Source organism: Alternaria rosae (genome assembly GCF_020736505.1).
Source record: "Alternaria rosae strain MPI-PUGE-AT-0040 chromosome Unknown BKA58scaffold_3, whole genome shotgun sequence".
Taxonomy (NCBI): Eukaryota; Fungi; Ascomycota; class Dothideomycetes; order Pleosporales; family Pleosporaceae; genus Alternaria; species Alternaria rosae.
In genome coordinates, this window is record NW_025763572.1 from 2,541,753 (window position 1) to 2,565,169 (window position 23,417).

The following is a 23,417-nucleotide window of genomic DNA, read 5'->3' on the forward strand; positions in this document are numbered from 1 at the left end:
AGCAGGACCAGAGTGACGCAACCCATCTCGAGCTCTCCTTCCTCAGATTACACGCCGCTGCACTTTATGCGCATTGCGATTACCACGAACGTAGACGATGTCACTCAAAGCTCGTCGAATAAGCCTTGACGTTCGTGATAGCGCCTGCGCCGTCGAATTGATGCCTTGCTAATCCCTGATATCGCGACATCGCTGCCTGGACTAGCCCCAAAGCGAACAACACCTGACCACGCGACGTCCATGACCGAGTTCTATTAAAGAAGTTTCATACACGCGTTACAACGTGTCTTTTCAATTGCATCTGCGTTTTACTCCATCTCGACACCTCTCAGACTTACTCAAACTGCAATTGACCTCCCAGCCATTCGCAATGACCGATACCAGCGCCCCAGTAGAGACCTTTGCGTCTGGACGTTACTCCAAGCGCAAGAGGACTCAGATCACATACCACCTCGACGAACTGGACGTCTCAGACTCAGAGTCAGACTTTGACACGCCACAGGCAAAGGTTCGATGCACTTCTGCGTGCACCGCAGGTACTGAGACTGACCAATCTACCCCAGAAGCGCGCAGTCGCAACAAGTTCCCGCCCGCTCCCCAAGCGCAAGATCTTCCCATTTCTGAACCTCCCCGCCGAGATCAGAAACATAATCTATGAGTACACGCTTACCGACTCCTCTGGCATCAACCTCGTCGGCGTATTCAAGCACAAGCGCCGCAACGTGGAACGCATATCCGCAAAGTTGCAAGCTGAACTATCCCAAGAGTCCGGCTGGTCAGACTCCCAGCGCATGAACAACGGCGTCCGGAAGACTCAAGAAGAACCAGCGCCTCTTGTCACTTCGCTCCTTGCTGTGAACAAGCAGATCCACCAGGAAGGCGTCGATATCTTATATGGCAAGAACGAATTCATCTTCACTGATAGCTTCGCTTTGTACAACTTCATGATCAACCTCGGTCCAAACCGCGCCAAAAGCCTCAGAACACTGCGTATTCTAGGCTGGCTCCACGGCCGCGCTATGAAAGCATACAACCACAGTTGTTTCTCCGCCCTCGTCTGGGCCACCAACATCACCGCCTTCCATATCGATTCCCAGATCGGCTGGTACCGCGCATCCAAGTACGGAGCTGACCAACTCTACCGCGACGCGTTCCCGTGGATGGAAGCCGTGGGTATGGCGAAAGGCAAAGTCGACGCCATCGTCGATATCATCAAGTTTAATGAGGACCACTTCGACGAACATCGCGGACGCTATCGTTGGCACACGGCGACGCAGACATCTAACGAGGAGATGTACGCGGAGTTCAAGACGGCGTTGAGGAAGTCGCTGGGAGCGCAGCAGCAACGAGTCATGGCGCCGACGACTAGTCAGACCAAGAGAGCTAAGATCACGAAGAAAGTGACCGAGGATGAGGAGTGAGTATATACGGAGATGATGGTTGCAAGGCAAACCTGACGAGTTTACAAGACGTACGAGCGATCCCGAAGAGGCGGAAGTGGATGCAGCGCAAGGCTTGATAGGGTCTGTTCGGAGTTGGTGGTCGAATACGTGTATGATTTCACGTGCCTGTGCATGAAGCTGTCAGTCATGATTACTGCGACACGACGAACCCAGCATGAGTGAAGGAAGAGAAATTAGAATACTTTGTGTTTTCTACACACATTCAGAATTATATACTAGAGAACTAGATTACTATGTGTTTCACTATACACATTCACAATCGTACACTACTTCTTACAGCCACAACCCATTAGTACATATGTATGCAAATTCACAGGCATTGGGTATTAAGCCGTCGATCTCCCAACAAATAGACAGACAAGACACGTACAGACGAACCAACCATCATGAAACGTGAGCTTCGTAAAACATGACATGCCGACATTATATCCACCTCCCTCACTTGAGCACCAACCTCTCCAACATAACCCTCAAAGCATCCGCCCCTTCCTTGCCATCCACCCCCAACTCCATCTCCACCCTCCTGACATGCTCCTCCGTCTTCCCCCTCAACTCCTCAATAACACCCTTACTGTATTCAAAGCTGCCCTTACTCTCCATGTATCTAAGCGCATACCGCTTAACCTCTTCATCCGTAGTCTTCTGTTTGAGGATGTTGATCAAGATCTGGTTGCTTGGATCGGCGCGGATGGCGTGGATAACGGGGAAGCTGAATTTGCCTTCTGTGAGGTCTTCGCAGAGGCCTTTGAGGGTTGTATAGCCTGATGTAGGGGAGAGGTTGAGGTGGTCGTCTAGGATTTGGAAGAGTAGGCCTATTGTGGAGACGAGGGGAGTGCAGTCACTAGGTTTTGTTAGTTAAGGAGGAGAAAGGAGAGTAAGTGGGAAGACTTACATATCTGTATGCGACTCGGCTTGCATGAGCTTGATCGCGAGTCTGAATAAACCCCCAGTTTTGTTTCCTACCATCTCTAGGTAGTCTGCTTCACTCGGACATGTCAGGGTGTCCCTCCAGTATAGATCCATGCCCTGTCCGCGGTGCAGGTTCAACAGCTCTTCTGTAAAGATCTCGATGAGTTTGGGGTTGTTCATGGACAGGAGAAGGGAAAGGGCGCGGAAGTAGACGTAGTTGGCCGAGTTGATCGTTTGCGGGGTGCCGAAGATGGAGTGGGCGACTGGGATGCCGCGGCGGAGGATGGAGGAGTCTTCTACATCGTCGACGCTGGGGGTTGTTAGGCAAGCGAGGGGGATGTGGGGTAGGTGTGCTTACAGTAAGCTCGCGGTATGCAGCATGCCCACCACTTTTGTGATAATCTCGAGTCTCTCTGGTGGCACTTTCAACCACAGATTGAAGGCTGCGATGCACTGACTCCGTATGTCCTTGCCGGGGTGTCCATACAGGTAGTCGTAGGGCCCCAGTAATATGCGCTCCTTGCTCTCTGTCCACGCAACCCCATTTCCGTATATGAGCTCCTCGCCAATATCTTTCGCATGTTCAGCGGGTGGTGACAGCGGCGTTGGGTAGTTTGTGCTGGCTTCGAGGTCTGCGCCGGCTTGCGTGTTGTCCATGGGCGAGTCCATGTCGGTGTGCTCGGTGCGGGGCGGCGAGTTCAACTGCGCGGCCATGGTCTGCGGCCGAGGTTGTTGCATAGACACGTTTTCGGCAGGCGCGTTCAAAGGATCCGCCGGATGGCTCGTCTTGCTTTTCTTGCTCTGGCCGAGCCAATCAATCTCGCTCAACGGACGCAGCACACTCGTTCTGGAAGGTTGCTTGGCGATGCTCGCGTTCAAGTTGAGGATGCCCGTGGAGCTTGTGCGGGGCGGGATGGCGTTGGGCGAGGCGAAAGGGTGGTTTGGGGAAGTGGCCGGCATGATGGAGAGGAGCGCGGAGGTGCCGGACGGTGTTTATACAAGGCGCACACCACTACGCGACCCTCCTCTACCTTGGTTGAGGTGCCTGGCGGGCACGCGGCGCCGAGGCTCGTGACAATGCAATGACGGCTGCTGTGAACAGATGGGGTTACCCTCGTAGACGTTACTCTGAGGCTGCAGGATGCGCTGCGAGGACGGGGCGGAAAAGCGGCGCAACAACCTCTTGGAAGCCCAGTGCGGAGTCCTCGGGTCGCGTCTTCTCTCTATGGCGGCCTCTGGCGCAAAGCTAAGGGGGAGGTTGGAGAAGATAGTCGGGGAGTTGGCCGCGTGATGGCAGGCACAAGGCCCTTTTTGCTGCGCATCATTAACATACCGAGCTCTCCATCAAATGCACATGTCGAATGCATGGGAATGCATGTATGACGCCAGGTGTCGCTTAATCCCTGCATCTGTGATACGCTAACCCCTCATAGCTGGCACGCCCCCACCTGAGATTGCGCACAGCTCACAGCCAGCCCCGAGTCGAGCCATCTTGCCCAACACTTTGGATAAATCGACCACAAAAACTGCCACATTATCCTCCTTTAAGCCGGAGATTTAATGCACCCCTCTGGTTCACCTGCATTGGGAACGTCCATCACCTAGCAGAAGCAAATATGACAAGGGCACGTAGTCCAATTGCGGAACTGGTCTCTATATCTTGTAGTCCGCCTTCATTGCAATCCGCCCGCACTCCAGAAACAGCAATAACTCGGCTGCCTCCAGTGCAGCATTAGATATTATACAAATCAAAAGGCTTGTGTTACAGGCAGAAGAGGAAGACGAAGGAGCTCCAAGCCTGCCAGATGGCCTCCCCCAATTCAAACGGGTATGGAAAGGAAAAAAGGGTAAAATAGAGAAGAGGTGAGGGCCGAAAGTATGCAAGGAGAGAGAGAGATACAGCCCCAGTTTAGAACCGTTTTGTATCCAACACAACAAGGAAAAGGTGATGTCTGATGCTGTAGTCGTACGTCGTCACAAAGAAAAGCCGAGAGGGAAAGGAGAGTGTGGAGCCGTTGGGGCGAAGCGTTGGGTAGAAATCGTGGGGACTATTCACAGCGCTTGGTTGTACGCAATCCAGGCATCGTGCGCCTCCCGCAGGACTAGACAGAAGTTAGCAGCTGACACAAACATGGACAGGGTTGAAACCTACTTTGCAGAACCTGAGCTTGCCCAATGTACGTCTCGCATGCGCACTGCAAGGTACGCCCGTCCATGAAATCCAGGACCACGCTGTTGGGAAGTTCTTGGCGATCTTGGTCAGGTGGGTACGGTGTGCGGAAGTCGCTGAGATGGAATCGCTTGACAATTCCCTTCTCGTTGTGTTTCGACGGACTGAGGACAAGGTTGCCCAAGGCGTCAATCTCAACCCATCGTCGTTTCCAAAGCTGCATCAGGTTAGCATAAAGTCGGTGTTAACATTGATAAGACTTACCAGAGTATCTGGGAACTGGATGTTCAGATCACCAACATGCACAGGCGGCGGTGGCTCGCGTAGAGACGCCAGAGAAGTGGAACGCATGTCGTTCTCGGGAAGTGCCAAGCTGCTGTTCGAGTTCTTCCATGGCATAGCAGACATGGAAGAGGACATGCGCTTGAACATTTTGCTGGTGCGCGACTTCTTCTCGTCTTTCTTGTCCTTTTTGTCCTCCCTCTTGTCTTCGCCGTCGTGGCTATGTACCGACTTGGACTCGCTCATGCGGCGACCGAAAGCTCTCCACGTGCTCTCGGACGAAGCCCGCGAAGGTGCATTGCTGGGCTCACGGGAGTGTGAAGACGAAGGTGGAGGAGAAGCAGGCTCCGGTCTTCCGCGGGTAGGGCTCCTGGGCGTGATGGTTGCCTTTTGGTGATCAATGATAAGAGGACTCTGGTGGAGATCGAGTGGTGTACTCTCTGTTGGCATTGCAAGCGTCGGCTTCATTGTGCGCTCATCGCGAACGATGCGGGCCGTCACTTGCACAGACTCCGGCTTCTCAACTCCTCGCTGTACGTTGTATACTGTCGACTTGACTGGGGCCGACTGTTTCTTCTTGTCAGGCGTTGTTGAAGCAGATGAAGCCAAAAACGAGGGACTTTCAAGACGCGTCGTAGATCTCCCAGTGGGCGAGGTCTCAACAGGTGTTGTCGCAAAGAATGAGGATTTACGCTGGGCGACGGAGCTTCTAGTACTCAAAGCAGAGCTCGCAAGACTTACTTGTGAAGCCGATTCCCTGTTGGTCTTGTCTGCAAGTGCTTTGATTCTCTGCGAGATGCCAGAAGAAACGTTGATCTTCTTCGGCGCGGTGCTGGAGTCGGACTTTGGCGCAGGAGGCCAACCGCCTGAGATCTTACGGCCAGTCTGCTCAGGTGACAGGCGGCTGATGCCGTGGTAATTCGACGATGCTGATCTGGGAGGCGTTTGTAGGTCTGTTGCAGAGGATTTCCTAGGGAAGAACGGGGTAATTGGCGACTTGGATACCGACATGGGCTTAGCTTGATGTACTGTAGCGCTTTGCAGCTCCTCCATGAAAGAATCATCCGACAGGTACTCGGTCTCGGAATTGTCCGCGCTGACTTGGAGTGGATCCAAGACCGCACGTCGCTTTCCTTTGGTCTCGTACCAACTTTGATGCTGGGACGACGGCATGAGCATGGACTCCCTGTTGCGCCTCTTGAAATGTCCTTCGTCTTGCTGGAACCCTTCATTCGAAGGCATGTAGATGGTAGATTCGCGGTTGGAGCGGCGTTGTGATGGCATGTCATTCTCCTGTGGCCGTAGGGTGTCCCTCTTGCTGCTGTCATCTGCGTCATCGAACGACGGCGCTCGCTCGGTAATTACTGGGCCTTGCGCAATTTCCTGCTGTGCTTCTACAGGCGGTACGGGAGTGGTGCTCTCAGGAACTACAGTCGGCGTGCTGTCAACTGATTGCTCTTCATCCACAAAATCCGGAGTGTGCTCCTCTTCTTGTTCCTCGGCCTTTTGTGGTTCTTCCATGCCTGCCTCGTCTTCCGAAATAGACGACGGCCGTGTTGAAGGTGCGCCGGTAGAGCCGTGGGTCTGGGCGGATACGGGTGACGAAATCGAGGCAGTAGAGTTTAAGTCGTCTGTCTCGGCAGGCCCATCCGCGAATGCAAGGCCTGAGCGGCTTAAACGCGACGAGGAAGGGAGATCGCCGCCAAGCAGGGTCTCCTTGTCGGCGTCAGTTTCGGCCTCAGGTTGTGCAGCGGAAGGGCCCTCGTCGGGCTCGGTCGCAGTAACGGTCGCATCTGTCGTAGTTTCATCTTCGGCCTCCGTCTCCACCTTTATCTCCGCGGCCTTGACTTCTACCTCCGATGCAGCGTCTTCAGTCGCCTTCTCCCTCCTCAGCTGTTGGGCCTGTTGTTGTTTCTTGCGCATCTCGAGAGCCTTCATGAGTCTCGTCCGCTCCTGTGTCGATCCTCCAGCCCTGAGGTGACTCCTGTATGCGGACACGGGCATCGACTTGGTACTGGCCGGGGCTCTCGTGGAGTATACGGATGAGGCGGGGGATTGTGGCATTTCGGGCATTGGAGGAACCTGGTGTGGAGGAGGGATGGCAATTGCGGGAAGGGTGCTCGAGGCATTGGTCTTGGACTCTTTCTTCTCAGCTGTCTTTCGTGCGGCAGAGCGCAGACCTGCCGGGAGCGATGACTTCGGTCTCGCCAGATCTGACGGAGCACTGCCCGAGGTGGATGGTCTCCTGCCTTCGAGCGATGGCCGCGGTCGCGGTCCCAGCTTAACCTTTGGTTTGGTGTACTGCGCATAGTAGTGCTCGTACAGCTCGTTGTAGTTTGGTCGTGCAGTTTGCGAAGAGTTCCGGGGTTCTGGTCCACCTTCGAAGAGCGAGTCGTAGCTTTTGAGCGTGTCCTGAAGATCGGATAGATCGATGTCGTCTGGCGTCGTCGGCCCTTCGGTTACCGTCTCCATGGTGACATGGGAAATCTGTGGTGACAGTTTGTGCTCGACGACCTTCTCGTCCAGCATCAACGGAACCGTCTCCGCCTGTGAGTTGATCGATCCGCTCCTCGTTAGATTGTCTTCGCTGTCTCTAGATGGCTCCAGAATGGTGGGTATGTTGGACTTGGCAGTTTCTGGTCGTGCATTGCCGTCAGCGTCGGGCTGGTTTCCTTCTTCGGCGGCCTCTTGGATCCAGCTGAGCTTCTGCTGTCGCGACGATCCGCTGGAGGAGGAGCTCGATGGGGCGGCGGTGTGTAGACTGCATGCGGCGGTGAGAGCGGCATCGCTGAGCTCTTCCGGAGTGGATATGGACAGGACGATGTCGTGCGGCGCAAACTTCTCGGTGATGTTGATGAAGTGGACACTGACGCGGGCTGTCGAGCGTTAGTCGTGACAGTGATGCGATTACAGCTCCCACATACCCTGAAGCAGTCGCGAAGTCCCCTCGGGCACATATTTGACCAGGACCTTGCGCCGGCGGTACAGCAGGAGGCCGTACAGCGGCGACTTGTCCTCGTACTGGGCGACGGCAGCGCGCGCCTCTCCAGCACCGCCAGTGCCGCGGGTCAGGACCTCGACGGCATCCCTTGACGTGTATCTGAGCAGGAACCTAGATGCCAAACGTTAACACGTGGTCCGCGTGCAAAGAAGAAATTGGGACGTCGTACCAACCGCCAGCTTCGGCGAGGGCACCCTGGTACGCCTGTGTGACCTCGACATTGTCCAGCCCGTTCAGCGACATGGTGCAAGGTCAGCCGGAAAGCGTCGCTCGGGGGTGCAGACTCTCAAAGCCGTGCGTGTCTGCTTGGAGGAGTCGTCAAGTCGGTGATGTTCAACGAGCCTGAGGGCCAGGAGGTCCGGGCTAGTAGGGGTCATGCAATCAGGGATCCGAGGTGGCAGAGTATCAGAGGCAGAGGCGCATGAGCCGGCGGGCCATTGGGACTGCTGCGCTGGGCGTCGAGGCGAGTGGACGCTTCAGGAACTGTGCCGTGCAATGCGCCTAGCAGTCCTCTCCAAAAGAGCAAGCTGGAGGGAAGACAGTGAAGGCGAGCGTGGAGCTGAAACACAGGGGGCTCCATGGCCTGAGAGCACTAGGCACTTTATCTCCGCCTCCCGCTCCACACGGCTACTCACCGACATCGACCTCCCCAGACTGCCTGCACTGCACTGCACTGCACGCGTGCCCGTTTGTTCTTTGTTTTTATGAGCGACACCATGTTGTACAAGCGCTTGCATGTGATTCAGTATCCACGTGGTGTCGGTCGGTACCTCGCACACACGACGACAGCCCTGGAGACCCGCATTGAAGACCCTCACCAACGCAGGTACAGCCGGCAATCCTGAGGCGTTCCAGGTCACACCCAATGCGATCAGATCGACAGGTTAAGGGCTGACGGCTATGAAAGCCATCCATTGCTTGTGCCGCCGGTATATCGCCGATGACAAGGCGGGGAAGAAGAAGCAAACAGCTGCCAACCCAGCAGTCGATCGCAGTACCCAATGTTCATCTTCTTAGCTCAGATACGCATATCACCAGGCGTGACAGCACCTCGCAGCTATACTAGTCACTCCAAGTCCTGTGACACGATATCCCAGTACATTCCACTTTGTTGAGGGCCTGTGGGAACGCGTCGGACCTTTGAAAAAATGACAATCGACTCCGCCGTGCAGTATAAACAAGCTTCCTCTATTGTTTACTGCAAAACACGGTACGCGTCGCGGACTAGGAAAAGCTAGACGGCAGTCCGTCTGCAAAGCTCAACTACCTAGACACTAACTCTTCGGTGCTGCCCCGCTATCCATCCAGAACAGCTTTGCCCCTTGCAGCGACCCACGTAAAGACACCATGCAGGTCGTTGGCCATGACCACCGGCATGTGCTGCATCGCTGATCGGTCGGTAGCGGCCGTCGCGAAAAAAAAGATTGAGCAGTCGACGATAATCATAACCCTCTATCTCACCAACACCACAAACGTCAACTCGACCCTTTAATTCTCAAATCACAGCTTGCCAAATCTCCGGTCCCAAACTATCCCATCGCGAAAAAAAAGCAATAAACGGCTATCCCGACCACGCTAAAAACGTCAAGTCTCTTGCCTCAACCTCAATCAACCCTAACAATGACATCACTCCCACCCGCCAGCGCCCTCCCCCACGCCCCCGAAACCACCCTCACCCACGTTCTAGACCTGCTCTTCGAGCCCTCGCCTCCCCTACGCACCATCACCTTCCCCGTGCTCCGCTCCGCCACCTTCCCCAGCTACGACATCCTCATCACAGCCGTCAATGCGCAGCTCGCTGCACTGGCTGCCTCGGATGACGAAGCCGATGTGAAGAAGCTGTCTGAGATCCTGTGTTCGCATCCGAGGTTGGGTGAAAAGAAGGTGGATAGTGAGCAGAGTCGGAAAGAGCAGGCGCAGTTGCAGCAAGGTGGGGAGGAGGAGAAGGAGATGTTGGGGAGGTTGAATGAGGAGTATGAGGGGAAGTTCCCGGGGCTGCGATATGTGTGAGTTTAGTTCTGTTTGTTCGAGGGTTTATGTTTGGGGGGCTGTGAACTAACGGGGGTTGTAGTGTTTTCGTCAACGGTCGCCCGAGATCGGAAATCATGGAGAACATGCGTTCGCGTATTGATCGGGGTGATATCAAAGCTGAGCGGCAAGAGGCCATTCAGGCCATGTGTGATATTGCTCTAGACAGAGCTTCTAAGTTGCAGAAGGCATAGGGTGCGATTTCAGCGCAAGAAGAAGTCTACAGAGTTGGCTGCATCATGACACACGTCCTCGGGTGGTTGAGTTGAAGCTGGGCGTAACAAGGTATTTCGGTATGTTGAATAATATCGTAAATTAAACCAGATACTGTTGTACATGCTACATGCTCTTTTGACCACCACTATGAAAATGAGAACGCCAAAGACTATCCCCTTCCCTGACCGTACATGTACATTTCCCCTGCTCAAGCCTGAGACTTTTGCGGCAAAGTATTCCCCCATAGTCGAAAACATTGGACATGAAAATGCTAAACAACGCGCTTTTCCCACCATGTAGTAGTACAACAAACACCAGATATCCCTTTGTTCTTCTTTTTCGTGGTTTCCCCAACTCCTATGCTCCAGATCTTTGGTAGAGTTTGATGGTACAGATATATTTTTTCCAGCTTTTTTCAGATGCGGGAACTTTTCCAGATTGAAAATACGATGCAAAGTAGAGTTTTGGAATCTCGCTTGGTACGAAGCGTGCGAAGTATGCCTTTTCGGTCTTATCCATGACGCCTTGTTGCAGATGCCATAGGCGCTGTCGTGGAAAGGATATGATGCTAATATTATGTTGCGAATCCAGTAGGCGTATCATGTCGTGTGTGGAGTCTGCTCGTTGGGTACGAGTCTCATGATCCAAAACGCATAAACATCAAGTTCCTCTGCCGTCTACGCTCCTCGTCGACGTCGTTTGAACGGGCTGGCTCATCTGCTCGGCCCGGGTGGTTGTCCAGATAGTTCCATGCCGTCGGATTGTGTACCGTCATCGACGTGTCGAGGGCAGTGAAATTAGGCGACTTCGATACCGGTAGGAAGTTTGGCGAGGCAGGAGCGGCCAGTGGCATCGGATTCGGTGAGGCAGGTATGGTCGCCGATGCCGAGGCGAAATTGGGCGATGTCGATACAGGAGGGAAGTTTGGTGACATTGGCGTTACTATTGGCGCGAGACTAGGAGAAGCCATCGTCCGTGCTGTAGGCATAAAGTTTGGCGAGGTAGCGGCCGCGGTGCCCACGGCGAGCATCTCCGGTGACACTGATTTCGTTGGTATAGTAGGGCGGAAGTTTGGCGACATGGCAAACGAGTCTGTTCTCTTGGGTGCAGACAGCGACGTTGCGAATATGGCAGGGAAGTCCGGCGACGTCGATGCGAGTGTGAGTGCTGGGCTATCGAATGTAGACGCGCTTGGCCATAGCGCATTCGCACCATCATCTACCTGGTCATAATCGCCAACAACTGGTTCTTCGTGGCCCAGCACGTCGAAGTCGGAGAACATGCTCGTGGCATGTGTAGTGTTGGTGTATGATGTGGTGGATGAGCTAGAAGTGACGGCAGAAGGCGAGAAAGGCACCTCATCGTCGTCCTCATAGGGATTTAGAATCGGCTCGTCATCCTCGTCGAAATGAGCGTACGAGTCGAACGCATCACCGCTATCTTCAACGTCGAGAGCGTCATAGTTTGAGAGCCCAAGTGGGGATGGCGGTAGGGGTAGGTAGTCTCGACGTGGTGCCGGGTCTCTTGCAGCATGAGACCATGCTTCGTTTGGCGAGCGGAACGTGGCAACCTCGTCGGAAGGACTTCTTAATGTTGGAGACGGCGAGGTGGGTGAGGGGCTTCTCGAAGACACTGGAGAACTGGAAGGCGATCCAGATACTACAAAATGGCCCCCAGTTCTCACGGCAGCACTGGGTGGTACTGAAGGATCCCGCGAGTGTACCGGTCTCGTATAAGTGTCGACACTGCCATGGTTGAACTCTAGCCTCGCTAACTCAAGTTGTGCTTGTTCTTTCTCCTGCTCAACTGGCACACGACCGCGGCCGTACTGCGCCTCCTTGGTCACGATGCATCGTCTGCGTATTCTATTGAGGATGGCAGCCTTTCTGAGCAAGTTTCGTCCAAGTGCCTTTTGCTTGGCCCATACTGCAATCTTAGAGCTACCGCGATCCACAATATTGGTTGCTGGGTGGGAAAATTGTGGCGATAATCGTGAAGTGATGAGGAATAACCGAAGTCGTCGCTTCTTCTTCTGCACACAAGAATGTTCGCCATCGATATCAGCCACCGCTCGGCTGCGCTTCCTGGATCCGCACGGCGATGGACGAGGCAGAAAGGTAAGCCCCATAGTGGGCCGAGGAAGTATGCTGAATTCCAAAGTAGACGATTGCCCGATAGGAAGTAGATTTTCGAATCGTCGAGTTGATGATGTTGCGTGCTCAGTGGGGGCTTGCATCATCCTCCGTTGCCCAACTTCATGCACTGTCTTCGGGAGATGGAGCTGGTGACGCGAATCGGCATTCTCGCACAGCAATCCTGATCTAGCAGTGGCGAGGTGTGATGATGCTAGTTCAGACTGTCGAAATGTCGGTATGCCGTGCGGATACGGCGCGAGGTTGACAGGTGGATGTGGAGCCAAAGACGCCGTGCTAACGAAGGGCGAATCTTAGCTTGGGAGGTAAGCGTCCAATATCGAAGTCCGGGCCTGTCACGAGACGACCTTTGGAGCCCGAGACGAGATGCGAAGTGAGCATCCGCGTGACGCAACTACTGGTTGGATGAGTTAATATCGAAAGCCAAAGGGTCGCCAGCGAGGGAGCATGTCGGTGCCAGAGAGTAAGCAGTCGGCGACGATGAAAGTGGCATTCTGTCTCGTGCAGAAGAGGGGCTAATAATATCGCTGGAGAGGTGCAGGAGCGGATGACCCAGCGCTATGGGCAAGATGCGGAGAACCCCAGTAGCCATCTGCCACACTACCACTAGTGACATGCACACATCTTCTTCTTACTGGACAACGTGAGAAGGTCTTTGCAAGCCACGGCATCCAGACACGCACTCGGTGGATTGACCACTGAAGACTCGACCGCAACATCGGTCAAGGCCAGCTTTGTGAGGCTGCAACACGTCGTAGCGGAGGCGAAAACGGGACTTTTTCTCGTGTTTGAGGCAAGAGGCGTGCGCGAACAGAAGAGGAGGAGATGGGCGCTGGCCGGTCGGAGAAGGTCTCCATGCCCAAACTTGATTCAAATGAGGCTTCAAGCTTCAGGGGTTCCCGTCTGTCAAACCCTGTCGCTCTTCCCCAAGATGCCGCCGATCAGCCCAGACCCCGAATCCTTCAGCTGCAGCCAACGAAAGCACCATCACGCTTTTCGCCATTCGCCATCGAGCATGAAGAGTTTGCGGACATGTCATCACTCTCCCAGCGCTGGGTTTGTCCATGTCAGATGCAGACAGATGACAGCAACACGCGCGTACACCATGCCATCAGACGAAAGCTCGACGCAGCGAATGGCAGATTCGATGTCCGAGGCACAGTCTGACAGGGTCCGGGGCACCGGCGATCCGAGAACCCTGGGGTTGTGCGACCTACTCGGCTCCCCTCGAGCGACAAGCTGCACGACATGGCATTTTCGATCGCCCAATAGCGGGGCACGTCGCTTCGATGTCTTTACCAAAGTGTCTGGATTACTGGGCAGCAACGTCAACCATCTCGTCGTAGAGCCAGACCGCTCAATGGAGAGACCTGTGCAGAGCATGGGCGATGCCTTGCGTGCACTCCTTCCTTCACATGCGATCGACGACGCTCCTACGTCCATCTCACCTGTCTTGATGTCAGCAACTCTGTCCGCGGAGAACACCTTTCGCCTCTGCGGACCACGGCGCATCACGAAGGATGGCCACCTCAATGTCGTGCTCCACATTTTGCTTTCGTCTGCTCGTGTAACAGCCTTACGTTTCCCCTTCTCCAGTCCTGCGCTCCAGCTTACACCGCATCTGCAGCACATTCTGCACTCCGCACTGCTGCACAACACACACGCACACTCATCTCATTCGTCAACCCTGTCCTAAATCTGCAAATCGTCACGAGCCCTAATCTCGTTCGTCTTGTTCAACGTGTTAGAAACACTAATGCTCAAGCTCGCACCTCGGCGACCTCCATATTCGCCTTCTCTTTTTGTGCTGCTGTCTGTTGTAAGAAGAGGGTGGCCTTGAGTGCAGGCCTAAGGCTCCTTCCTCCTACAGCTACAACAAAAAACCCAACGCATGACAGCCCAGCCCAACCCGCATCCGTACCACCATGCATGAAGATGAGGCTCAGCGTGCGTCGTTTGAAGGAAAACTCATTCGATTTACCGAGCGAGACGAACAAGCAATATGGCCGCCACCTACACAGCATCGCGATGGGTACACTACCCACCTAGTCTAAGTGAAACTACCAATGAGAAGCTCCTCGGCAACACACTCCTTTGAGCTGTGATTTGCAGGACAAAGCTTGCTATGAGCTTGTGAGTAGATCAGGATGCGCACGTATACAGTAGCGGGCGACTGTGCTGTGCCGGTAGGTGGAGTGAGCCGATGGGGGAGGACAGTCCCGTCCCGCTCTTGGCAATTGTCGACTGAACGGTGAGCGACGAAGAGTAGAGCCCGAAAGGGTAATTAGAGCGAAGATGAGAGAAGGGTATTTGAGATGATGGTTACGGAGAAAAGCTCCAGTAGAGAGCACGGCTATCATGTACACCGACATGTGTTCTAAAACATACGCTCGACTAACTTGCGGGTGATTGGGTATTTGGAGGTGTTAAGATCGGAGGTAGATATGTACTTTGCTAGTTGAATCGATGGTGGTAAGATGTAGATTACTCAACTACTTCCGCTACGTAGTCTAATCTCAAACCAAGTTCACTCTGTTGGTGTTCACGTGGTCCCTTCCACGAGTACCTTGTCTCTTCCCTATACTTTGGTCAACCCGAAGAGTAGACATCCTTCAGTGCGAAGATCGATCACGCTGCTTTCTTGAGGTGACAAGCGTACCGGTCGACGTGTAGCCGCATGGGCAGCTCTCGATACTGCTTCGTTATCTCGCAACGTGTCTGCCTCGCGTTTCCTTCTCCGGTGATGCTAAATCTGCCTCCGGTGCAACTGCTTGATACGAATGTCTCAGATCATGAGATCAGGATCCGGCTGCCAAAGATACAGATCCTTATCTGCGCTCGCCAGCAAATTGGTCCTCGGGTTATATCCCACAACAGCGCTCTTTCCCTGTCCCGGTAATTTCTCCATGGGCTCGAGCATATTGTTCGGCGCCGGTGGTTTCGAGATATCCCACACCAAGAGACCGTCCTCGCCGCTACCTCCAATGAGGAACTTGCCGTCTGGCGTGAGACACACGTCGCCCTGTCCGTTTGCCGGGCCACTGCCATCGGATTTGGCACCGGTTTTGTTGGTAACCGATGCGCTGGGAGGAAGCCGTCCCGAGGAGCCAGCCTTGCGGTAGCAGAAATGCGTCAGGTCGCCTGAGAAAGCGTCTAGCACGAAATGTCCGCTGCCATTCGTCGCGACGATGAGACTCTTGCCGTCGTTTGTAAACTCAATCTTGGTCCATTCGACCTTTTGTCCTCCCATGAAGCGCTGCTCCGCCTCGAGCAAGTCGAATGTAGCGAACGGCGGCTTATCGTAGTTGCGCATATCGTAGAGGAGCACGTTCTGTGTAGGCGGTGACGCGATAGCGATGACGGTCGCGGAGGGGTCGTAGGTTGCGAGGTAAGCGCCATGGAGGTTGAGCATGCCGACGTAGTTGGGGGATTGCAGGTTCCATAACCGCACCGTGTTGTCTTTCGAGCAGCTTATGAAGTCGTCTTTGGACGGACACAGGGCGATTGAAGTCACTGTGTCGGTGTGCCCCTTGAAGTAGCGGATATACGAGTTGTCGTGGGTGGAGAGAAAGCGGATGGTGTCGTCGATCTTTGTACTTGCGCAGATGATACTCTGTGCATGGTGACTGAAGCGCGCAAGATGGACGCCATACTTTTGACTCTTGAGCTCCTTGGCGTGCTTGCCTTCTTTGCAGTTGTAGATTTGGAGGGTATCGTCGTCGCGCGCGACAATGGCTAGTTCGCCCGAGTCGTCGAAGTCGAGAGATGTTACTGAAGTGCCCTGGCCGCCCGATTTGAAGCGCTGACAAGATGTTAGTACTGGACATACACAAAGGTATAGTATATTAGTCTCACCCTCTGCGGCCGAAAGCTCGTTATGACGTCGGCAACTTTCTGTGTCGGCGGACCTGCAGGCGGCGGTGGAGGCCCGCCGCCGGGTGTCGCTGAGCCAGCCATGGCAGTGTTGAGCTCCTAATCCTCTGCTGCGACAACTGCGTTCATCTCCACCTCTTCAATCGGCGAATCGGCGGGCGCGTAAACTCAAGCACGCGACGCGACGTGGATAATTAGAGCCGGCGGAATGCGCTGAAGAGTTGCAGCACATGGAAAGAAGTGGGTCCGAGCGGTCTTACGTAGCTGTCCATGCCGAGCCGAAACCGGAACGATTATTCATATTCACCTTGACAATTCCTCAGCATTGCCATTGTTACGGCAAGACATGTATAGCTTCGCATTCGTTTAAACTTACCCCCATCCCTAATTCCTACAAACTTTCTCCAGTCGTGTTCATGATCGCGCGGTAACCCACGTCACTACAACCACCGAATACATAGTCTCCTCCCATATTTCCGAATTGCTCGCGCAGACGAGTCGCATAGAGTGCGAGAATGTCTACAACCCTCGGGTAGGTACTCAACATAAAACTTAGATACTGTATCAATTGTATTAACGACTATCCCCACCAGCTCCTTCATAGCTGGCGGCATAGCAGCATGCGGTGCAGTCACAGTAACCCACGGCTTCGAGACCGTCAAAATCCGGTGCGCGTCTTCGCTCGCAACACCTGCGCGACCAGCTCGTTGACGATCGCCCAGACTACAACTACAAGGCGAGCTTAAAGCGAGAAGCGACGCGCCGCGGTTATACAAAGGCGTCTTCCACGGTGTCAGCGTCATCTTGAAGAATGAAGGACCCAGAGGTTTACTACGCGGCCTAGGATGCGCAGTATGTCTAGCACATGTGTTCATGAACAATGGGACGAGCAGAAACTGATGCGCCCAGTACGTCTACCAAATGACCCTCAACGGCTGCCGACTAGGCTTCTACGAACCCCTCCGCAAAACCCTCACAAACGTCGTCTACAGCGACCCAGCTGTCCAATCCTTCGGCATCAACCTCTTCGCAGGCGCTTCATCCGGTGTCCTAGGCGCAGCAGCCGGCTCCCCCTTCTTCCTCGTAAAGACGCGGTTACAATCCTACTCACCCTTCCTACCCGTCGGCACACAACACAACTACCGAAACGCCGTCGATGGCATGCGACAAATATACAGCGGCGAAGGAATCAAGGGCCTGTACAGAGGTGTAGGACCAGCCATGGTACGCACAGGTTTCGGCAGCTCCGTACAACTACCCACGTATTTCTTCGCAAAGAGACGGTTAGTGAAGCATCTGGGCATGGAAGAGGGCATGCCGCTGCACATTGCGAGTAGTACGGCCAGTGGCTTTGTCGTTTGCTGTGTCATGCACCCCCCGGATACCATCATGTCGCGCATGTACAACCAGACGGGCAACTTGTACACATCGGCTTTTGACTGCTTGAGTCGGACGGTCAAGACGGAGGGCATCTTTGCGCTGTACAAGGGTTACTTTGCCCATCTGGCGCGTATTCTGCCCCATACGGTATGTCAATCACAGGTATTTGGGAGGACTATGGCTAACGTCACTACAGATCTTGACCCTTACACTCGCCGAACAAACGATCAAGCTCATGCGCCTGGTAGAAAACCGGATAGGGGTTTCAGGGAGCAAAGAGAAGATATGAGCAGACGTTTCGTGAAGAGTGTGGACTAGACTTGCGTATAACACCTACCTTTTCGTGGTGCTTGTTCAAGCATCCAGTCCTTCATGAGAGGGTGCAGATGCCTGCGAAGAATAGGAACACACCGAGAACGGAGCGAAGCCTTTCGTACACAAGACACAGGACCGAGAGAGAGTTGAATAGATACCAACATTAGCTGGCAAATGGCCACTCAAATGTAAGAATCTGAGAACATCTTGTATGACTTGAGCTTCCCCGACTTGAGTCTCTAACTTGTGTCTGCGAGATGTGTCCCGGAAGTGACAACGAATGGTACTATACATCGTTTGCAACGTCGAGAGCAGTAATCTTTTTAGTCATCATCCTCCCACCCCTCAGGCAACCATCCAATAGGTCTCGGTTTCCACATTCCCAACACCTTGGTCGGCCCCTTGATCTTCTCCTCTTTCCCCTCATTCTTTCTAACCGGCAAAGCCCGCTCAATCCCCTCAACCTCAACCTCACCATCAAAATCAACATCCATCTTCCCCCCCTCCCCTCCCTCAGCCCTCGCGGCCTCCAGCACCGCGCGCCACAAACCCTGATCCACCACCTCGCTCCCCTTATCCAGCACTTTCTCCGCCACTTTCAAATTCCAAAACGACGGTTCAGAGAAACAAATCCCGAGCACCTCTTCCACAATTTTTCTGTCCGCCGCGCCTCCTCCTCTTACACGTGCCCACTCCTCTGATGTGAGAACATGGATAATCCAATCCTGCAGCCCCTCCCTCACAGGATCCATCTCGGGATTCATCATTGCGCGTGCGGCGGGAGATGACACGTTCATAGCACGCATGAGATGCTCGACTAGAGTCTTGATGTGCAGAACACCGCCGCCGAGGCAGAAAGCGCGGAGTAGTGGTGTCCAGATGATGAAGGCGCCGGACATGGTACTCCCCAGTTTCTTATCCGTGGGCAGAATCATTTTCTCTTCAACCAGCAAGTGCAATAGTACGCGTTGTGTCTGAGTTGAAGGCGTGGTAGTAGCAGTGGGTGCGTAACGCAGGGTATACGTTGACAACGCTGTTTCAGCAGCCTTACTGTCGTCTTTCTTTCTGTTTTTGATCTCGGACTTGCGTTCTTTGACGTAGGTTTTTAGTATACTTTGGAGTTTTTCTCGCACGGCTTCTCGGCTTTGTACACCTAGCTCCTCCTCTTCTTCTGTTGTGGGAACCACGCTACCACCTGTCTTGAACGCATGGTCGAGCTGGAGCCAGTACCATTCCCAGAGCCAGGAGAGGGACTCGGTGGCTGCGCGCTTTAGCTCGGCGAGGGAAGGGAGGTGTCGGTGGACGATCCGGTGACGGGTTTCTAGGAGGGTGAGAGGCAGTTGGAGGGATTTGCCGGGGGGAAACCATGAGGGGCGGTCGCGGGTTAGGTCGATTTGCGTGTCTGCTAGACCGGTTATGAATCTGGGGGTGGTGTTAGATCGGTGGTTTGTATGGGGTTGGGTTGATGTTGTGATTAGGGCGATATAAAATCATGATTGATGGACCGATATCGAAGACGACTTGGTGGAAATGCATAGGGAGTACTGATAATGGTAGGAAGGAATGGTAGTGCAAAGATATAGCGAACGCGTTCCTCTGCAGAGACTGTAGGAAAGCTGGCGTGGGATCTTCTTGAATCTCAACTTCGAACAAACCTACCTTGATATCGCAGTCGCATACAACAACCGTAGTGCATTATGTGGCAACTCGCTTCTTGCATCTTGAAGCACTACATCGACGATATCTGCCGTCGAGTCCAGCAGCAATGGCAAGCCGTCAGGTTTCCGTAGTCGCCAAGCAAACACCTACCTGTCATCAGCACGCTGTGGCTGTCGACCTCAGGAAGACTACCTTGTAGGCGGTATATTGATTCCATTTAGCTTACCTTGTTCACCGCCTTCTCTCTCCTACTAGTCTCAGGACTATACAGGTCCTGGCGCAGCTGAAGCAGCTCGCGACTATCACGCCACGCCGTAACAACAAACCGGGTATGCGATTCCATATTCTTAGTCGCACTCGCGCAGATGGACGCGTTTCTGCAGTGCGAAAGTTTCAAACCCTGCTATTGGCTAGCTCAGCGCCTGGGCATGCAACGTCGCAGGTGAAGGCACGTGAACTCGCGTTGGAAATTTTCCTCAGTTGTTCCAGATTGCTCGCCCTATCGATAAGCGCTAAAAGTCTCGTCCACGGCCATCAGCTTCGAGCCAATGACGCAAAGCCACCCGGCAAAACCTTGGACTTGTTTTTTTCCCTTCCCCCATCTCCATCGCAAACCCAATCTCACAAGCCACGCACCCCAACTTCTGGAACCTCTGTCGTGTGAAATCTTAACTTCGCGCTACTTGCTTAGTCTCCGGTGACGACCATGACAGGAGGGAACAGGCAGCGTGGCACATCCTGCTGCTCGGTTAGCTGGTAAACTTCGGCACTAGACGCCCGGAAGTGCTCAGATGTTCGGTCAGGGCAACTGAAGCGGGCCTGGCCGAAGTTGGGCGGAGCTGAGCAAAAAAAGAGTGCAAAGACCAGGACGATGGTGCAGCACCCATAGCCTTCTGCCGCGCAGGGCTGGCGTGGCTCGCTCCGTCTGACGGCGTAACGATCGGTCGGACCGTAGAGGTGTCAGCGTCACTCCGACATGGCGTGTGCGTGTTTGCGCCCATCAATCATGCCACTTTGTGAGGCTGATGCTACTCTGTTATTTTATCGGTCTTCGGTCCTTTGCCGGGCGTCGTGACACAATTGCGCGCTGGCCCTGTTGCGTCAGACTAGGACGTGAAGGATGGGCCCGGAGGACGGCGGCATGTCGCCGACATATGATGTTGGTGTGTCTTGTGCTGGTCGCCTTGGAATGGATTGTGTTTGGTGCACTAAGGGCTGGTACATGGCGGCTTGCGCCGAGACGAGAGTGCGTTGGGACCACGGTTGAGCGAAAAGGCTAGAAGCGTTGAAGAAGCTTGTGGGTTGTGGAGGACGAGGATGCATCGTGTTACGGCATCTTGTGAGTTCTGGGGCAGGCCAGGTGCGCGATGGGATGCACCTTCCTTTCTCGTCGACGGCTCACTGCTGAGTTCCTTGGGCACTATGTGTTCACAAGCATCATAGAGTAGACTCGTCAGCACTGCAAATTGGGCCAAAGTATGGTATAGTATGATTGATTTGGTTGATGATGCTATCTAATACATCATGTTCATCTGACCTCATAGTGAGCGATGCAAAGCCTCACTCTATTTGCCGCTAAAGGCAGGGTATCTCTAAGTCTCTTTTCCAGTCCCAAGCGGAACTATGCAAAACGCCGCGCTGTGCTGAAAGGACTCGCCTCGAAAAAAAATGCTCGCCTCGAAGATATGGCAGTGGACCTCTGTCGTGGTCGCACGTTTGAAACAGACATCTAGATTACAACCAGCCATATCCCAGTCCGGCGTCCCGCACCGGCATCGTGGGCTGCTTCATTTGGTGAAACCACCACTCCTTTGAGACCGACTCGTCTTCGTCGAAGAAGAAGCTCTGTCCATCCATGTTGTTCGGTGTTTGTGCCTTGACATGCACTGGCAAGTGCTGGGCTTGTTGGTGCACTGCCGGCAAAGGCGGAGATGGCTCCTCGACGCTGGCCTCAGAGCTGGCATCATCGTCTTCTTCGTCCTCTTCATCATCAGCCTCAGGTGGCTGCCAAGTCTCCTCGAGCTTGAGACCCTTTCCAGTTCCTTCGTTGTTAAGTGCACCCCAGCTCAATGAAGGCTCTGGTGCATCGTAAAGACCCAGTGCAACTAGCTTTTCGCCATCGTCGTCTTCCATATCTTGGTCTTGCTGAGCAGGATGTTGGATAGGCAGGAAGTCGGTGGATGCTTGAGCTTGGTTCTTTTGAGCCCATTGCTGCAGGTACCATGGTAGAGGCTCGGCCGAGGGAGTGTTGAGCGAAGAGTGGACATAGCCGGGTGTGGGCTGAACGCTTTGCCAGCCACACTCGGATTGAGTGTTGGTGTATGTCGGAGTGCTGGTCATGGGCTCGAACATGGAGTTGCGTGTGGACAGAGAGTAGAAGTCAGAGCCATGCTGAGAGTCGCGGGAAGAGGGAGAGTAGTGTTGTGACCAGTCTTGTTGAGGCATGGGTTCGAAGTAGTTCGTTTGTTGTGAAGCCTGGAATTGTGCAGACGACGGGTGCCAGCTCACAGGTCTGCTTGGTTGGGGACGCTCTTCAGTTTCCTCGGCTGGTACACCGAACATCATTCTGTAGTGGTCGTCCAACGAGGCGTAGAGCTTGGTCTCGGTCGTAGTCTTTCTCCTCTCCATGCTCTTTGGGCTGTTGTGGTGGCTCTTGGTCTTTTCAACGCGAGATGATCGGCATGCTGATTGGCTGCCTGAGCTGCGTGATGTACGCCGGTGAAGCTGTGAGGTTTGCATGTGGCCGGACATGATGATGAAGTTGTGTGGGAAGGCAGTGATGGTATACAGTAGAGAGGCGGAATGTCTCAGTGGTTTGTATATGGCAGGCGGTTGTGTCGGTGACAATCAGTCTTGTCTGACCTGGAAGCGTGCCGGGCTGGGGGGGGGGCATCTGCATAGGTATATGGGATGCCAAGAGATATAGACAGATCAGGAAGGGTGGATGGGGAAATTGAGGTAGAGCAAGCTCGCGGCAGGAGTCATGGTGCAAGGAATGCCCGGGCCAGGCTAGCGAAACTCAAGAACAGCTAATAGTGGAATAGATGCAGACAAGGAACGGGAGTGTATTGACTATACGGAGCCACCAAGGGATGGCTCGGTGAGGTGCGCTGTGACGACTAGGGCCAGTGGCACGGCTGGAACGATCAACGAAAGGCATAGTGCGTCAAGCGAAAAGGAAGACTAGGAATGACCAAATCACAAGACAGGGAAGGTAGACGAGGGCGGCGTACCATGTATCATGGCGCAACGCGCAACGGAGCATCCGTGCAGCTAGACGACGGCCGGCTCATGGAGAAGGCAGGCCAGGGAACCACAGCGCCCGCAACGATGATGGCAGAAAGCGGTAGTGCGACTAGGCCCTGTCGAGCGGTGCAGTGCGACTCAGCTGGGCTCCACGCCGGGGAGAGTGTCGTGTGCATGGGGCGGTGGCCCTCCAGGCGGTCAGCTAGGCCTAGGGTTGTTGTACGCACTGGAGGAGCGTCATGTTTTAGCCGCGCCTGCGCATGGCATGATTAGTGGGAGGCGGCCGGCGATACTCCATGGGCGACATGGGGCGTCGTGTGTGGGAGGCCTGCAGGTTCAAGTGCATTATCCAGCAACGATCCGTGTCGGCGCCAGCAGCATCGCGAGATCAGGGGCGGATGGGGGGGGGTTCAAACTTTGGTTGGCGCAGTAGTTTCGGAAAGGGTTGGAAGAAGCGGAGCGAGGTTGGGTCCTGCTGCCACTACGCCTACTCCTTCACAGCAGCCCTCGCGCTAGTGAGGGGAGCCTATCAGCGCCGCCCGCAGCAGTGAATCGGTCCACCATACCCGCACCCAGCACCTCCTGCGTGGTCGCGCGTGCAGCCGGCAAACCACACTGCTGGCCCACGGTCTCCAAGCGCGATCTGGGGTGGGCGCGCCTCCGACGACCTCATTGGCCTGCCCCTAGCCGAGCGTCTTCCAGAAATCGGCTTGCAGCTAACC

At 54.4% G+C, this 23,417-nt stretch overlaps 10 protein-coding genes across 10 annotated transcripts; 3 read left to right on the forward strand and 7 right to left on the reverse strand.

The window, feature by feature from the left end:
• Positions 1–57: 57 nt before the first annotated feature.
• BKA58DRAFT_380869 (uncharacterized protein) lies at positions 58–1,697 on the forward strand. The gene is made up of 2 exons (XM_046169949.1): positions 58–508; positions 564–1,697. The coding sequence occupies exons 1-2, from the start codon at positions 371–373 to the stop codon at positions 1,419–1,421; spliced, it is 996 nt and encodes a 331-aa protein (XP_046027992.1). The 5' UTR covers positions 58–370; the 3' UTR covers positions 1,422–1,697.
• A 1-nt stretch (position 1,698) lies between these two features.
• Positions 1,699–3,722, reverse strand: BKA58DRAFT_335479 (geranylgeranyl pyrophosphate synthetase). Its single transcript, XM_046168242.1, has 3 exons — positions 2,731–3,722; positions 2,356–2,682; positions 1,699–2,304 (listed from the first exon to the last, which is right to left on the reverse strand). The coding sequence occupies exons 1-3, from the start codon at positions 3,330–3,332 to the stop codon at positions 1,902–1,904; spliced, it is 1,332 nt and encodes a 443-aa protein (XP_046027993.1). The 5' UTR covers positions 3,333–3,722; the 3' UTR covers positions 1,699–1,901.
• A 544-nt stretch (positions 3,723–4,266) lies between these two features.
• BKA58DRAFT_133163 (uncharacterized protein) lies at positions 4,267–8,377 on the reverse strand. Its single transcript, XM_046164439.1, has 5 exons — positions 7,995–8,377; positions 7,749–7,936; positions 4,807–7,700; positions 4,525–4,759; positions 4,267–4,474 (listed from the first exon to the last, which is right to left on the reverse strand). The coding sequence occupies exons 1-5, from the start codon at positions 8,066–8,068 to the stop codon at positions 4,425–4,427; spliced, it is 3,441 nt and encodes a 1,146-aa protein (XP_046027994.1). The 5' UTR covers positions 8,069–8,377; the 3' UTR covers positions 4,267–4,424.
• Positions 8,378–9,093: 716 nt separating this feature from the next.
• On the forward strand, positions 9,094–10,377 carry BKA58DRAFT_133184 (Oxo-4-hydroxy-4-carboxy-5-ureidoimidazoline decarboxylase). The gene is made up of 2 exons (XM_046164441.1): positions 9,094–9,831; positions 9,897–10,377. The coding sequence occupies exons 1-2, from the start codon at positions 9,446–9,448 to the stop codon at positions 10,045–10,047; spliced, it is 537 nt and encodes a 178-aa protein (XP_046027995.1). The 5' UTR covers positions 9,094–9,445; the 3' UTR covers positions 10,048–10,377.
• BKA58DRAFT_133179 (uncharacterized protein) lies at positions 9,946–10,535 on the reverse strand. Its single transcript, XM_046164440.1, has one exon. The coding sequence runs from the start codon at positions 10,363–10,365 to the stop codon at positions 10,057–10,059; it is 309 nt and encodes a 102-aa protein (XP_046027996.1). The 5' UTR covers positions 10,366–10,535; the 3' UTR covers positions 9,946–10,056.
• A 171-nt stretch (positions 10,536–10,706) lies between these two features.
• BKA58DRAFT_400155 (uncharacterized protein) lies at positions 10,707–13,854 on the reverse strand (the record flags this gene model as incomplete). The annotated part of the gene is made up of 3 exons (XM_046171580.1): positions 10,707–12,514; positions 12,858–12,964; positions 13,325–13,854. The coding sequence occupies 3 exons, from the start codon at positions 13,852–13,854 to the stop codon at positions 10,707–10,709; spliced, it is 2,445 nt and encodes an 814-aa protein (XP_046027997.1).
• Positions 13,855–14,675: 821 nt separating this feature from the next.
• On the reverse strand, positions 14,676–16,316 carry BKA58DRAFT_419416 (WD repeat-containing protein 82). The gene is made up of 2 exons (XM_046172710.1): positions 16,078–16,316; positions 14,676–16,024 (listed from the first exon to the last, which is right to left on the reverse strand). The coding sequence occupies exons 1-2, from the start codon at positions 16,177–16,179 to the stop codon at positions 15,008–15,010; spliced, it is 1,119 nt and encodes a 372-aa protein (XP_046027998.1). The 5' UTR covers positions 16,180–16,316; the 3' UTR covers positions 14,676–15,007.
• Positions 16,317–16,402: 86 nt separating this feature from the next.
• BKA58DRAFT_380879 (mitochondrial carrier domain-containing protein) lies at positions 16,403–17,993 on the forward strand. The gene is made up of 5 exons (XM_046169950.1): positions 16,403–16,627; positions 16,689–16,763; positions 16,818–16,947; positions 17,005–17,622; positions 17,672–17,993. The coding sequence occupies exons 1-5, from the start codon at positions 16,611–16,613 to the stop codon at positions 17,762–17,764; spliced, it is 933 nt and encodes a 310-aa protein (XP_046027999.1). The 5' UTR covers positions 16,403–16,610; the 3' UTR covers positions 17,765–17,993.
• BKA58DRAFT_133284 (Las1-like-domain-containing protein) lies at positions 17,954–19,995 on the reverse strand. The gene is made up of 3 exons (XM_046164443.1): positions 19,676–19,995; positions 19,450–19,595; positions 17,954–19,212 (listed from the first exon to the last, which is right to left on the reverse strand). Exons 1-3 carry the CDS (start codon positions 19,790–19,792, stop codon positions 18,114–18,116), a joined length of 1,362 nt encoding a protein of 453 aa, XP_046028000.1. The 5' UTR covers positions 19,793–19,995; the 3' UTR covers positions 17,954–18,113.
• Positions 19,996–20,816: 821 nt separating this feature from the next.
• On the reverse strand, positions 20,817–22,419 carry BKA58DRAFT_133219 (uncharacterized protein). Its single transcript, XM_046164442.1, has one exon. The coding sequence runs from the start codon at positions 22,198–22,200 to the stop codon at positions 21,184–21,186; it is 1,017 nt and encodes a 338-aa protein (XP_046028001.1). The 5' UTR covers positions 22,201–22,419; the 3' UTR covers positions 20,817–21,183.
• Positions 22,420–23,417: the final 998 nt, after the last annotated feature.

Excerpts from the sequence above, each read along its gene's own strand:
- BKA58DRAFT_380869 (XM_046169949.1), top strand. The coding sequence starts at position 371 with ATGACCGATACCAGCGCCCCAGTAGAGACCTTTGCGTCTGGACGTTAC. Across the intron at positions 509-563 it reads TTGACACGCCACAGGCAAAG|AAGCGCGCAGTCGCAACAAG; the intron begins GTTCGATGCACT and ends AATCTACCCCAG.
- BKA58DRAFT_335479 (XM_046168242.1), bottom strand. The coding sequence starts at position 3,332 with ATGCCGGCCACTTCCCCAAACCACCCTTTCGCCTCGCCCAACGCCATC. Across the intron at positions 2,683-2,730 it reads CTGCATACCGCGAGCTTACT|CGTCGACGATGTAGAAGACT; the intron begins GTAAGCACACCT and ends AACAACCCCCAG. Across the intron at positions 2,305-2,355 it reads GCCGAGTCGCATACAGATAT|TGACTGCACTCCCCTCGTCT; the intron begins GTAAGTCTTCCC and ends AACAAAACCTAG.
- BKA58DRAFT_133163 (XM_046164439.1), bottom strand. The coding sequence starts at position 8,068 with ATGTCGCTGAACGGGCTGGACAATGTCGAGGTCACACAGGCGTACCAG. Across the intron at positions 4,760-4,806 it reads TCCAGTTCCCAGATACTCTG|CTTTGGAAACGACGATGGGT; the intron begins GTAAGTCTTATC and ends AACCTGATGCAG. Across the intron at positions 4,475-4,524 it reads GCAAGCTCAGGTTCTGCAAA|TCCTGCGGGAGGCGCACGAT; the intron begins GTAGGTTTCAAC and ends ACTTCTGTCTAG.
- BKA58DRAFT_133184 (XM_046164441.1), top strand. The coding sequence starts at position 9,446 with ATGACATCACTCCCACCCGCCAGCGCCCTCCCCCACGCCCCCGAAACC. Across the intron at positions 9,832-9,896 it reads TTCCCGGGGCTGCGATATGT|TGTTTTCGTCAACGGTCGCC; the intron begins GTGAGTTTAGTT and ends CGGGGGTTGTAG.
- BKA58DRAFT_133179 (XM_046164440.1), bottom strand. The coding sequence starts at position 10,365 with ATGGTGGGAAAAGCGCGTTGTTTAGCATTTTCATGTCCAATGTTTTCG.
- BKA58DRAFT_419416 (XM_046172710.1), bottom strand. The coding sequence starts at position 16,179 with ATGGCTGGCTCAGCGACACCCGGCGGCGGGCCTCCACCGCCGCCTGCA. Across the intron at positions 16,025-16,077 it reads CGAGCTTTCGGCCGCAGAGG|CGCTTCAAATCGGGCGGCCA; the intron begins GTGAGACTAATA and ends ACATCTTGTCAG.
- BKA58DRAFT_380879 (XM_046169950.1), top strand. Across the intron at positions 16,948-17,004 it reads TACGCGGCCTAGGATGCGCA|TACGTCTACCAAATGACCCT; the intron begins GTATGTCTAGCA and ends TGATGCGCCCAG. Across the intron at positions 17,623-17,671 it reads CGCGTATTCTGCCCCATACG|ATCTTGACCCTTACACTCGC; the intron begins GTATGTCAATCA and ends ACGTCACTACAG.
- BKA58DRAFT_133284 (XM_046164443.1), bottom strand. The coding sequence starts at position 19,792 with ATGGAATCGCATACCCGGTTTGTTGTTACGGCGTGGCGTGATAGTCGC. Across the intron at positions 19,596-19,675 it reads GAGAGAAGGCGGTGAACAAG|GTGTTTGCTTGGCGACTACG; the intron begins GTAAGCTAAATG and ends GATGACAGGTAG. Across the intron at positions 19,213-19,449 it reads TATGCGACTGCGATATCAAG|ATTCATAACCGGTCTAGCAG; the intron begins GTAGGTTTGTTC and ends CACCACCCCCAG.
- BKA58DRAFT_133219 (XM_046164442.1), bottom strand. The coding sequence starts at position 22,200 with ATGTCCGGCCACATGCAAACCTCACAGCTTCACCGGCGTACATCACGC.